Here is a 12,276-nt window from a genome sequence, read left to right as displayed (position 1 = left end):
CATATTTTAATTATTAAACAACAAAATAAATTAAATAAGGAAGAAGCACTATTGGCCAGACAGTGTGATAAATATTTTTCACATATTTTCAACCATTCTTTTTTTTTTCAACCATTCTTAATATATTTTTGCTCTACATAGCTATCCCTTGAAATAGATTTTATTAATGCCAGTCATAACTGAGAAACTGAGAAGCAGAGAGATTAAATAAGTTGTTCTAACTCATGGAATGGGGATTTAAACCTAGGTCTCTGACTCCAGAACCCATGACTGTTTCAACATATGATTATGCATCTTTATTGAACACCTGCTGTGTGCTTTTATAGGCCCCCAGGTAGGAGAAAAACAGTAAGACACCAATACAAAACAAGAAACAAGTTTCATTAAGTAACTTCATTACACCAGACAATGAAAGAGTTAATCTAAGCAGAAATATGATGTCAGAAAAAAGTTACAGGTAAACAATTTTGTATTTTCCAAATGGGATTTGCAACACATATCCAATGATGTAGTTCATACACTCTAGGGATTTGCTGCTATTGACAAAATACAGAGGAGGTAGCCAACACATTAACAATCCGTCTAAAAAACAAAATCTAATCATTCAAAGAAACCTTGAAAAATGACATGCAGTAACTGGATAGTTTATATTTTTACTTTATTAGGCTTCCAGTTTAGATATCTGTTTTTTTTAAATGGAAGTCATTTATAATATTCTTTGCATCATATTTCTACCATTATTTAAATTTCCCCCCATTTTTGATTGGATGAATGATAGATATATAGAAAAATTATATAGAAGTGAACAGTAAATTAAAATGAAATTACATTCCATTAGAGACTAAGTACTAATTTGTAATCTTTTGATTTAGTGTGAAAGGATATAGACAACAAAGAATGGAGCACATTTTGCAGCCATCCTATGACACTACGATAAGAAGTCCTATGATAAGAAAGGACTGCTAAGGTCCCGCTTAGGAATGAGTACACGACCACCTTTGTGCTTTAGGCAGAAAAACAATAAGAAAATTTATGAAGGCATACAAATGTTGACCAGTGTTTTACAGATAAAGCAAATGCCATGACTTAGGTTCATAAAATGCGAAAGTAGAGAAACTATAATTAATTTATAATGACTTTGAATTTCTACACTTCTGAAGAAAATACGATTACTTACTTTTTTCTCCGGTTTGATTCCACAAAATATTTACGTGCTCGATTTCGACATATTTTTTGTTGCTGCAGTAAAATTTGACGCTCTTCTTCTAAATTTTTCTCCAGATGTATTTTCGTATCTCTAATGATAGCACAAAGTTAAGGACATGGTTTATAGCTCCAGTGGATGAGTGTCAGTGCTGATAAATATAATTACAGCCTCATACTAAGAATACAGTCATTTTTAGGAAACAATATGTGTACACATTAGTGTTAGTATGTGACCAGCAAATGTTCTGCATAAATAATTCTGACTTGGGATGCCTGGTGACTCAGCGATTGAGCATCTGCCTTTGGCTCAGCGCGTGATCCCGGAGTCCCGGGATCGAGTCCACATCGGGCTCCGTGCATGGAACCTGCTTCTCCCTCTGCCTGTGTCTCTGCCTCTCTTGCTCTGTTGTCTCATGAATAAATAAAATCTTTAAAAAAAATTCTGACTTGGTATTAGAACTGAACACATATCTCACTTTCCCTGGGATAAAAATTGTACTTTCAGCATCATGAGCTCAGATAAGGAAACTGCATATTTTTTCAACACTATGAACCTCTACAAATCTGCTAAATGCAAATCTGATTGCATTTCTCTTTCCTTTTTCTCTTAAAGTTCCTTGTCACATCCATGGTAAATTCTAAATCTCCTGACCTAGTATATAAAGCACTATAAATTGGTCTGTTTTTTCAACTTCAATTCTCAACCCTGCCCTGCACAAATCCTATGCCCAGATGCACGAAGATACTTACATACTGATAACAGAACAAGCCATGACATATCAGAGCATCATCTCTAAGCACATGGTTGGTAACTTCCCCTGTGGTTCAGGCCCACTTCAAGCAGTTTCCCCTGTTTTCTAGAGAAAACCCTCATTGGATGACCTGACACCTTCATGAGTACATCTTATGCGTGCATGTCTTCTCCACCTTTCTGTAATGCCAATGACTGGCATGCTGCTTAATAAAATCTAGCTGAACAATTTCCTTGGAGAAAATTCTCAGTACATATACAGGACAAAAGATATAAACAATTTCTCCTTAAAGTTTTAATGAGTCATCTTTGAAATACTTTTCCTTTAAAATTTCATTCCTTCCAAAAGGTAAATTTGCTATACCTTCAAATACATGAAAAATATGAAATTCTATTTTATGTCGTTATTCTTTTACAATTTCACATTTATATTTTATTAGCTTAATTTTGGAATGTAGTACCAAGTGTGACTCAAGGTAGAGATGGTAAATTTAGACTCTTTTTAGAGGTCTGAATATGGACACAGGAGATACTAGAATCAAGTTGAGGGTTCTCATATTGATCATTGACTAACAATCATCCTTTGATAGGGTTTGACTGTTAGTCTAGTTTATTTTAAGGAGAGCCAAGACCTGAGTATGTTTATAGGCTGGAGAAAAAGAATGCCATTACAAGTTGAAAGTAGATTTTAAGATGGGATAATTTATAATCCAGAGGCACACAGGAGAAAACAAGCTATGTTAGTAAGGCACAGGTGAATAGATGCATGTTCTACCATAAAAGTGATATCCTATCAATGAACCTGGAAAAAAGGATGGTGTTGGGGGCAGGGGGCGTTGCTTGTGAAGAGGGGCTGAGAGCCTTCGTGGTGTCTACTGTCTCATGAAGTAGTAAGACAGTCTACTGAGAGCAGGGGGAATTGATAAAGACCTCACACAGACATGAAGAGGAACAGAGATCCCTGTTCTTGTTCAGGCGAAGCTGGAAACTGTTCAATCTGTGTGGTGCCAGTCTGTATTGTCTTGTGGTTTTCTCTGACAGCATTTTTCTTACTTAAGTGAAGGACAAGAGAAGTATAACTCTAGTAGCTATTGGATGAAGCAGAGGAATAGGGGTGCAAAGGACCAAGGATGCTGGTGAGAGAACATGTGCAGGTAATTGAGAATAGGATATAAACCAGGCAGGGAAGAGAGGGCAAGATAAGTGCTAAAATAAAATCAAAGGGGAGAGGGGAGGGGGCAAGATGGCGGAAGAGTAGGGTCCCCAAACCACCTGTCCCCAAAAAATTACCTATATAACCTTCAAATCATCCTGAAAATCTACGAATTCGGCCTGAGATTTAAAGAGAGACCAGCTGGAATGCTACAGTGAGAAGAGTTCGCGCTTCTATCAAGGTAGGAAGACTGGGAAAAAGAAATAAACAAAAGGCATCCAAGGGGGAGGAGGAGCTCCGCGAGGAGCCGGGCTGAGGCCGGGGCGAGTGTCCCCAGGACAGGAGAGCCCCGTCCCGGAGAAGCAGGAGCTGCACCAACCTTCCCGGGCGGAAAGGGGCCCGCAGGGAGTTGGAGCAGGACCCAGGAGGGCGGGGATGCCCTCGGGCTCCCTGGGACACTAACAGACACCTGCGCCCCGGGAGAGTGCGCCGAGCTCCCTAAGGGCTGCAGCGCGCACGACGGTGGGTCCGGAGCAGCTCGGAGGGGCTCGGGCGGCGGCTCCGCGGAGGGGGCTGCGGGGCGGGAGCGCGAATCCAACAGCGCAGACCCCGGAGCACAGGGCGCCGGGACACAGCCCAGGATCTGGCCTCCCCCCGGGACAGGCAGAGGCCGGGAGGGCCCAGGACAGCAAGGACGCTCCTGCCCCGAGCTGAGCACATCAGCGGCCCCGCCCCGGAGCCTCCAGGCCCTGCAGACGGAGAGCCCCGCAGTTCCTGCAGAGGCTGAATCCAGGCTTCCAGAGTTGCCATAGCAACTGCGGCTGTTCCTCCTGGGACCTCACGGGGTAAACAACCCCCACTGAGCCCTGCAGCAGGCAGGGGCAGAGCAGCTCCCCCAAGTGCTAACACCTGAAAATCAGCACAGCAGGCCCCTCCCCCAGAAGACCAGCTGGACGGACCAGTTCCAGGGGAAGTCAAGGGACTTAAAGTCTACAGATTCAGAAGATACTCCCCCGTGTTCCAATACAACTTGTTTTTGGCCACTCTGCACTGAGCAAAATGACTAGAAGGAAAACCTCACCTCAAAAGAAAGAATCAGAAACAGTCCTCTCTCCCACAGAGTTACAAAATCTGGATTACACTTCAATGTCAGAAAGCCAATTCAGAAGCACTATTATACAGCTACTGGTGGCTCTAGAAAAAAGCATTAAGGACTCACGAGACTTCATGACTGCAGAATTTAGATCCAATCAGGCAGAAATTAAAAATCAATTGAATGAGATACAATCCAAACTAGAAGTCCTAACGAGGAGGGTTAACGAGGTGGAAGAACGAGTGAGTGACATAGAAGACAAGTTAATGGCAAAGAGGGAAACTGAGGAAAAAAGAGACAGACAATTAAGGGAACATGAAGACAGATTAAGGGAAATAAATGACAGCCTAAGGAAGAAAAACCTACGTTTAATTGGGGTTCCCGAGGGCGCCGAAAGGGACAGAGGGCCAGAATATGTATTTGAACAAATCCTAGCTGAAAACTTTCCCAATCTGGGAAGGGAAACAGGCATTCAGATCCAGGAAATAGAGAGATCCCCCCCTAAAATCAATAAAAACCATTCAACACCTCGACATCTAATAGTGAAGCTTGCAAATTCCAAAGATAAAGAGAAGATCCTTAAAGCAGCAAGAGACAAGAAGTCCCTGACTTTCATGGGGAGGAATATTAGGGTAACAGCAGACCTCTCCACAGAGACGTGGCAGGCCAGAAAGGGCTGGCAGGATATATTCAGGGTCCTAAATGAGAAGAACATGCAACCAAGAATACTTTATCCAGCAAGGCTCTCATTCAAAATGGAAGGAGAGATAAAGAGCTTCCAAGACAGGCAGGAACAGAAAGAATATGTGACCTCCAAACCAGCTCTGCAAGAAATTTTAAGGGGGACTCTTAAAATTCCCCTTTAAGAAGTTCAGTGGAACAATCCACAAAAACAAGGACTAAATAGATATCATGATGACACTAAACTCATATCTGTCAATAGTAACTCTGAACGTGAACGGGCTTAATGACCCCATCAAAAGGCGCATGGTTTCAGCCTGGATAAAAAAGCAGGACCCATCTATTTGCTGTCTACAAGAGACTCATTTTAGACAAAAGCACACCTACAACCTGAAAATAAAAGGTTGGAGAACCATTTACCATTCAAATGGTTCTCAAAATATACCCTAAAAACTATAGAACACTTCTGAAAGAAATTGAGGAAGACACAAAGAGATGGAAAAATATTCCATGCTCATGGATTGGCAGAATTAATATTGTGAAAATGTCAATGTTACCCAGGGCAATTTACACATATAATGCAATCCCTATCAAAATACCATGGACTTTCTTCAGAGACTTAGAACAAATTATTTTAAGATTTGTGTGGAATCAGAAAAGACCCCAACAGCCAGGGGAATTTTAAAAAAAGAAAACCGTATCTGGGGGCATCACAATGCCAGATTTCAGGTTATACTACAAAGCTGTGGTCATCAAGACAGTGTGGTACTGGCACAAAAACAGACACATAGATCAATGGAACAGAATAGAGAACCCAAAAGTGGACCCTGAACTTTATGGTCAACTAATATTCGATAAAGGAGGAAAGACGATCCACTGGAAGAAAGACAGTCTCTTCAATAAATGGTGCTGGGAAAATTGGACATCCACATGCAGAAGAATGAAACTGGACCACTCTCTTGCACCATACACAAAGATAAACTCAAAATGGATGAAAGATCTAAATGTGAGACAAGATTCCATCAAAATCCTAGAGGAGAACTCAGGCAACACCCTTTTTGAACTTGGCCACAGTAACTTCTTGCAAGATACATCCATGAAAGCAAAAGAAACAAAAGCAAAAATGAACTATTGGGACTTCATCAAGATAAGAAGCTTTTACACAGCAAAGGATACAGTCAACAAAACTCAAAGACAACCTACAGAATGGGAGAAGATATTTGCAAATAACATATCAGATAAAGGGCTAGTTTCCAAAATCTATAAAGAACTTATTAAACTCAACAGCAAAGAAACAAACAATCCAATCATGAAATGGGCAAAAGACATGAAGAGAAATCTCACAGAGGAAGACATAGACATGGCCAACATGCACATGAGAACATGCTCTGCATCACTTGCCATCAGGGAAATATAGATCAAAACCACAATGAGATACCACCTCACACCAGTGAGAATGGGGAAAATTAACAAGGCAGGAAACAACAAATGTTGGAGAGGATGCGGAGAAAAGGGAACCCTCTTACACATTGGGTGGGAATGTGAACTGGTGCAGCCACTCTGGAAAACTGTGTGGAGGTTCCTCAAAGAATTAAAAATAGACCTGCCCTACGACCCAGCAATTGCACTGTTAGGGATTTACCCAAAGATTCAGATGCAATGAAACGCCGGGACACCTGCACCCCGATGTCTCTAGCAGCCATGTCCACAATAGCCAAACTGTGGAAGGAGCCTCGGTGTCCATCGAAAGATGAATGGATAAAGAAGCTGTGGTCTATGTATACAATGGAATATTACTCAGCCATTAGAAACGACAAATACCCACCATTTGCTTCGATGTGGATGGAACTGGAGGATATTATGCTGAGTGAAGTAAGTCAATCGGAGAAGGACAAAGAGTGTATGTTCTCATTCATTTGGGGAATATGAATAATAGTGAAAGGGAATATAAGGGAAGGGAGAAGAAATGTGTGAGAAATATCAAAGGGAGACAGAACATAAAGACTTCTAACTCTGGGAAATGAACTAGGGGTGGTGGAGGGGGAGGAGGGCGGGGGGTGGGGGTGAATTGGTGACGGGCACTGAGGGGGACACTTGACGGGATGAGCACTGGGTGTTATTCTGTATGTTGGTAAATTGAACACCAATAAAAATTAATTTATAAAAAAAATAAAATCAAAGGGGAAAAGAGATATTTATGAGAAAAAAGGAGGCACAGTGTGAAGGGAACATGAGAGACATTTCACCTTTTTTTAAAAAAGAAAAATTTAGGGATGCCTGGGTGGCTCAGCAGTTGAGCATCTGCCTTTGGCTCAGGTTGTGATCCCGGGATCCAGTCCCATATGGGGCTCCCCCGCAGTGAGCCTACTTTTCCCTCTGCCTATGTCTCTGCCTCTCTGTGTCTTTCATGAATAAATAAAATCTTTACAAAAGGAAAAAGTATGTTTGGTTTTGCTCCTTTGAGGTACTATTAATTCTATTTACAAATAATTTCTCTGATGTTTACTCAGTGTTCCAACTACATCAATTTACAAAATTAAGTCTAGGACTATTTCATGAATGAAAAGGATAGAAAGATACACTCTGTCCATGAGCCATTGACCTTGCTTCATTATTTTCTGATTCAGACAAAATCAGGGTCAAAATCAGTGCTATAGTCCTATAGGACTTCAGTGTGCATGAAAATACAACGTCAAGGGAACAAAATCAAATCCATACACACCCGTGCTGTTTATTTCAGAACACATCTCTGAGAGCATGAGTTTTGGGGACCAGCACGGGCAAAGCTAGACCAGGCTAGCTGCAGGAGGCTCGGAGCACAGCTGCCTTCCTCCCTGTCGCCAGGTCTGCACCCCAGAACCCCGAGCAGGGCGCGCACGCACGTCACAGCCTTTGCCTACTTGCTGATCCACCGCAGCATCTCAGGACAGGTGTCCAAGCGCGCGGGTGGGGATGTGCGGCAGCACTCTGAGGGGCCGTGAGCTCGGAGTCCAAGCCCGTCACCACCAGTCCCGTCGTCCGCCAGCACCGATGCCACCTGTCACCGCCCCATCGTCCTCGGAAAGGGTAGGAGCGCCTTCCATTCCGAAAACAGAACTCCGTCCTGAATTCTGAGGAAGGCTGTCCCCCTGACCACCGGACCAGAGAGTGAACCGGGGGTGTGCTAGCTTAACCTGCTAACCCGATTCTCCAAGGTCGCAAAGAGGTGTCACTTGTGGGATTCTTCCCTCTGGGCAGCACGATTAACCAGGCAGTGCACAGAACATGGCCACGCTGTCTGAGCAACAGAGCAGCCCCCGCACCGCACGAGGTCGGTAGTTCCACGTTCCAGAGCATCTGGAACAGCGAGGCCCGGGGCGGGGGAAGCAGGGAAAAGAGTGGGGAGCCCAGGGGAGGACCCCGGGGGAGGGCGGGGGGAGCACCGACGGGGGAAACGGGCGCACAAGGACCCGAACGGTGTCGGGGGGTGGGGGCGAAAGGCGGGGAGGGGTGCCCCGGGGGAGAGTCGGGCGCTCACGGACACCCACCCGGACCGCGGGGGTGGTTTGGGCACAGGGGGGGAGCCCACCGCCCGGCCAGCCCGCCGTCCGCCGGCGCCCAGGGGCCAGGGGCCCGGGGCCCGTCGCCCACACCGCCTACCCCGCCAGCATCCCCGGAAGGATACAGGTCGGCGGCAGGCCGGCGGCGCCCGCGGCCCAAGCGGGGGATGAGGAGCGCTCCGTCGCCGGCGTCCGACGTCTCGGGGCCCCGTCCCCGTTCCACGGCCGAGCTCCGGGCGCCCGGCCTCCAAGCCAGCATCTTTCAGCTCGGCGCCGCCTCTCGGCCCGCCGCTGGCGCCTCGGTCATGGCAGCCCCGGCCTCGTCCTCGGGCCTCCGTCCACTCCGTCTCTCGGGCTTCGTGTCACGGGCGCGGAAGGCTTGGCCGCGGCAGCCCTGGTTCCCGAGCGGCAGCGACGCTGGCTGTGACGGCTGCGGCGTCGACCTTGCCCTGCAGTGGCGGAGAGGGCAGCCGCGGTCCCGCAGACACCGCCGCCATCTTGGCAACCAACGGACGCCGCGTCCTTGGCGACAGAAACCAGGGCGCCGGGCGAGGCGGGGCTACGCGCCGGACAGCCAATGGGTAGCGTGGGCGGGACCCGGGCTCCCGCGACGGAGTCTGCGCAGGCGCGGGCTTGTCCTGTGTCAGCGCGGGGCTGAGTCTTCTTTACGCGGACGCTGTAGTGGTGGGGGTGCGGAGCGGTGGGAGGACCGGTGGGATGGAGTGGGGGGATGGCCGCGGGGGTCGTCTGGATGGTCGATGGAGCCCTGGAGCTCGTGGGTCTGGAGCTGGAAGTCCATCTAGCTTCCTGGGGCGGGTCTGGGTCCCCTGCATCTTCCCCGCGCGGGATGCTCTGCGGGGTCCTCCCTGCCCTGTGGCTGCCGGGTCTGCACGCACACCGTCTCGCGTCCCTTTCTGGACGAAGTCCAGATCTAAGGTGGAGACCTCCCGGGAGGTGTGCTGGGCGGAGTGGATCTCTGGGCCGCTAGTGCAATGGTCTTGCAACTGAAAATATAGAAAAGAGGCTGAAATGCAATGAAACGCCGGGACACCTGCACCCCGATGTTTCTAGCAGCAATGTCCACAATAGCCAAACTGTGGAAGGAGCCTCGGTGTCCATCGAAAGATGAATGGATAAAGAAGATGTGGTTTATGTATACAATGGAATATTCCTCAGCCATTAGAAACGACAAATACCCACCATTTGCTTCGACGTGGATGGAACTGGAGGGTATTATGCTGAGTGAAATAAGTCAATCGGAGAAGGGCAAACGTTATATGGCCTCATTCATTTGGGGAATATAAATAATAGTGAAAGGGAATAAAGGGGAAAGGAGGAAAAATAAGTGGGAAATATCAGAAAGGGAGACGGAACATGAGAGACTCCTAACTCTGGGAAACGAACTAGCGGTGGTGGAAGGGGAGGTGGGCGGGGGGTGGGGGTGACTGGGTGGCGGGCACTAAGGTGGGCACTTGACGGGATGAGCACTGGGTGTTATTCTGTATGTTGGCAAATTGAACACCAATAAAAAATAAATTTATTATTTAAGAAAAAGAAAAAAAAACAAGAAAAGAGGCTGAAACTGTTTGTTGGAACTCAGTATGAAAGAACATATAAATTCCGACTGTGTTAGCCAGGGTTTGTTTGTTATTTGTTTTTTAATGGAAGAACTCTCAGATTGGAAGCAAAATGTACAAACCAAATAAAAATCATCCACCCACCATTGAAATGGCTCTGCCTTTGTGAATCAAGTATGTTCATTTCTAGACTTCAAATAAACTTTTCCAGTTGAAACTACTTAAAACGGTTTTTGCAAAGTTGGATGCAGTTACTCAAATTGAAATGTAATCTGGTGACTGAGATTTTAAAATGCTACAACAAATCCAGTTTTGATTTAACACACAAAACACATGAGCTTCCTTCAGGACAAAGCCAAGACAATAGAATATATAACTTTTAGCAGGGAAAGGCCAAAGGTGTATCCATAGACCATTAGCTATCTCGGCAAGTTTTAAACTGGCCTAGCCATGGCGTTGACTTTGATTCTATTCCCATTGCTGTCATCACAGATCTGTTTCCCTGGGGCTATTCAGAAGATTTTTTTTTTTTTTAATTTGAGAGAGTAAGAGACAGAAAGAGAGCACAAATGAGGGGAGTAGCAGAGGGAGAGGGGAAAGCAGACTCCTTACTGAGCAAGGAGCCCCATTTCAGGACTTGATATCAGGACCCTGAGAACACAACATGAGCTGAAGCCAGTCATTCAAGTGATTGAGTCAGGCACCCTGGAAACGCCCTAGAAGTGTTCAGAATTTTAAACCTTGAACCAGTGAAAGGTGTTGATGAATGGTTGTGGCAAGTGGGTGAAATGGTTGTGTTCCAAGTGAGGGAAAAAAAAGAGCCAAATATAACTCTGTGATTTGGGGCTGGACCAAGCAGATGAAGGGCGTTGCTGTTTCCTAAAATGGGGAGGGACAGGCTGAAGGCACAAAGAGTAAGATTTGGGTTTCAGACATGAGCTGGATAGGCAAGCCTAGGAGACACCCAACTTCATGAACACACATCATAAATTGCTAACAATGTTTATGTAAGAAGCTAATAATAGCCCCTTTATGGTTACAAAGCATGTTCACATAATTTATTTAATCTGAATAGTATAATAACTTTGTGAGTTATGCAAAGCAGCCTGTGGTGTGGACAATTTCCTGAGCTTTCACTTTCATCTTGGTGGAGGCTTTTTTTTTTTTTTTTTTTCCATCTTCTGCAAAAGTATTTTCTTGCTCCAGTAAGAATTTCCTGGATTTGTCTCTGGGAAAGCTGTGAACAAAGAATTTTAACATCTGGCTGATTTAAAATGACTGAAATTCTGTCATAATCATTACAATTTCATAAGACTTCAACTAGAAATTTAAGATTAAAGATAAGTGCTCATCTGCTCCTAATACAGATGATTAAGGTCACCGATATTGTCAGCAATGTTAGAGCTGCATTATAGATCAAGCCAAATCATAGAAAATACTAACCCCTTACACTGGAGTGCCTAATTTATCCTAGGCGCTGTGCTAAGTGCTTATGTATGTAAAATCACTGAATCCTCAGCATAATCCTCCTCCACAAAGGAAGTAGTTAAGCTATGGTAAGATTATATAACTTTGCCAGAGGACCCAGAGCAAAGGTGTTGGGGAACCAAGATTCAAACCAGGTGGTTGGATTGCAGAGCCAGCACCCCCACCATCTCCTGTTGCCCCCAAAGAGGCTCTGAGAGGCAGAGAGAAGAGTGCCTGGGTTTAGACAGTGGGTATGAGGGTACAGTCAGAGGGTACATAATTGTTTAAAGACATTATTTCATTAGTATTGGAGTGCCCCAGTCAGCATCACGGGCCCCAGAAACACTGTGGTGTGGTCCCTGCCCCCTAGCTCTTGAATGGGAAGAAAGACTCAGGAAAGTCTTGGATCCTTTCATTTTATTTAATTGTAGCATGGTGACTATTTAGGCATGTTTATATAATGAAGAGAAGGAATCGTGTTTGGGAGTATTTGGAGACTATTACAGACTGCTCAGTCAGCTCTCAGTGGTGGTATTTTTCAATAGTGATGGTTCCCTTACAGTCAGAATGTTTGAAGTTTTAGTAATACATATGTAAAACATACAGAGTGCTAGGAATTTGGCATTTATGTGATTAATACAACCATCACCGATAGCTAAATTCGGAGGAAGCTTACTTTACATCCGAATTAGCTGCCCTGACGTCCACGTTGACTACATTTCTGCTTAGTGTTTTGTAAAAACAGTTTCAATATAACATTCTTTGTTTCATCATTCATATCTCCTTCTTTACTATTTTTATGCAAACTG

The 12,276-nt window shown here is 45.2% G+C and overlaps 1 protein-coding gene across 4 annotated transcripts in view; it reads right to left on the bottom strand.

Annotated features, from left to right (window-relative positions):
* CEP126 (centrosomal protein 126) overlaps positions 1–8,910 on the bottom strand; it is a 104,656-nt gene extending 95,746 nt beyond the window's left edge. For all 4 annotated transcript variants that reach the window (XM_055305411.1, XM_055305413.1, XM_055305414.1 and 1 more), the window contains exons 1-2: positions 8,549–8,910; positions 1,178–1,297 (exon numbers count right to left, since the gene is read on the bottom strand). In XM_055305411.1, the coding sequence (XP_055161386.1) occupies positions 1,178–1,297; positions 8,549–8,682 (254 nt within the window). In that variant the 5' untranslated portion in view covers positions 8,683–8,910. The remainder of the gene's footprint in view (positions 1–1,177; positions 1,298–8,548) is intronic.
* Between the last annotated feature and the right edge of the window lie 3,366 nt (positions 8,911–12,276).

This window comes from Nyctereutes procyonoides, unplaced genomic scaffold (genome assembly GCF_905146905.1).
Source record: "Nyctereutes procyonoides isolate TBG_1078 unplaced genomic scaffold, NYPRO_anot_genome, whole genome shotgun sequence".
Lineage (NCBI taxonomy): Eukaryota > Metazoa > Chordata > Mammalia > Carnivora > Canidae > Nyctereutes > Nyctereutes procyonoides.
Note: the sequence above shows the minus strand (reverse complement) of the source record. Positions and strands in the feature narration are given on the sequence as shown.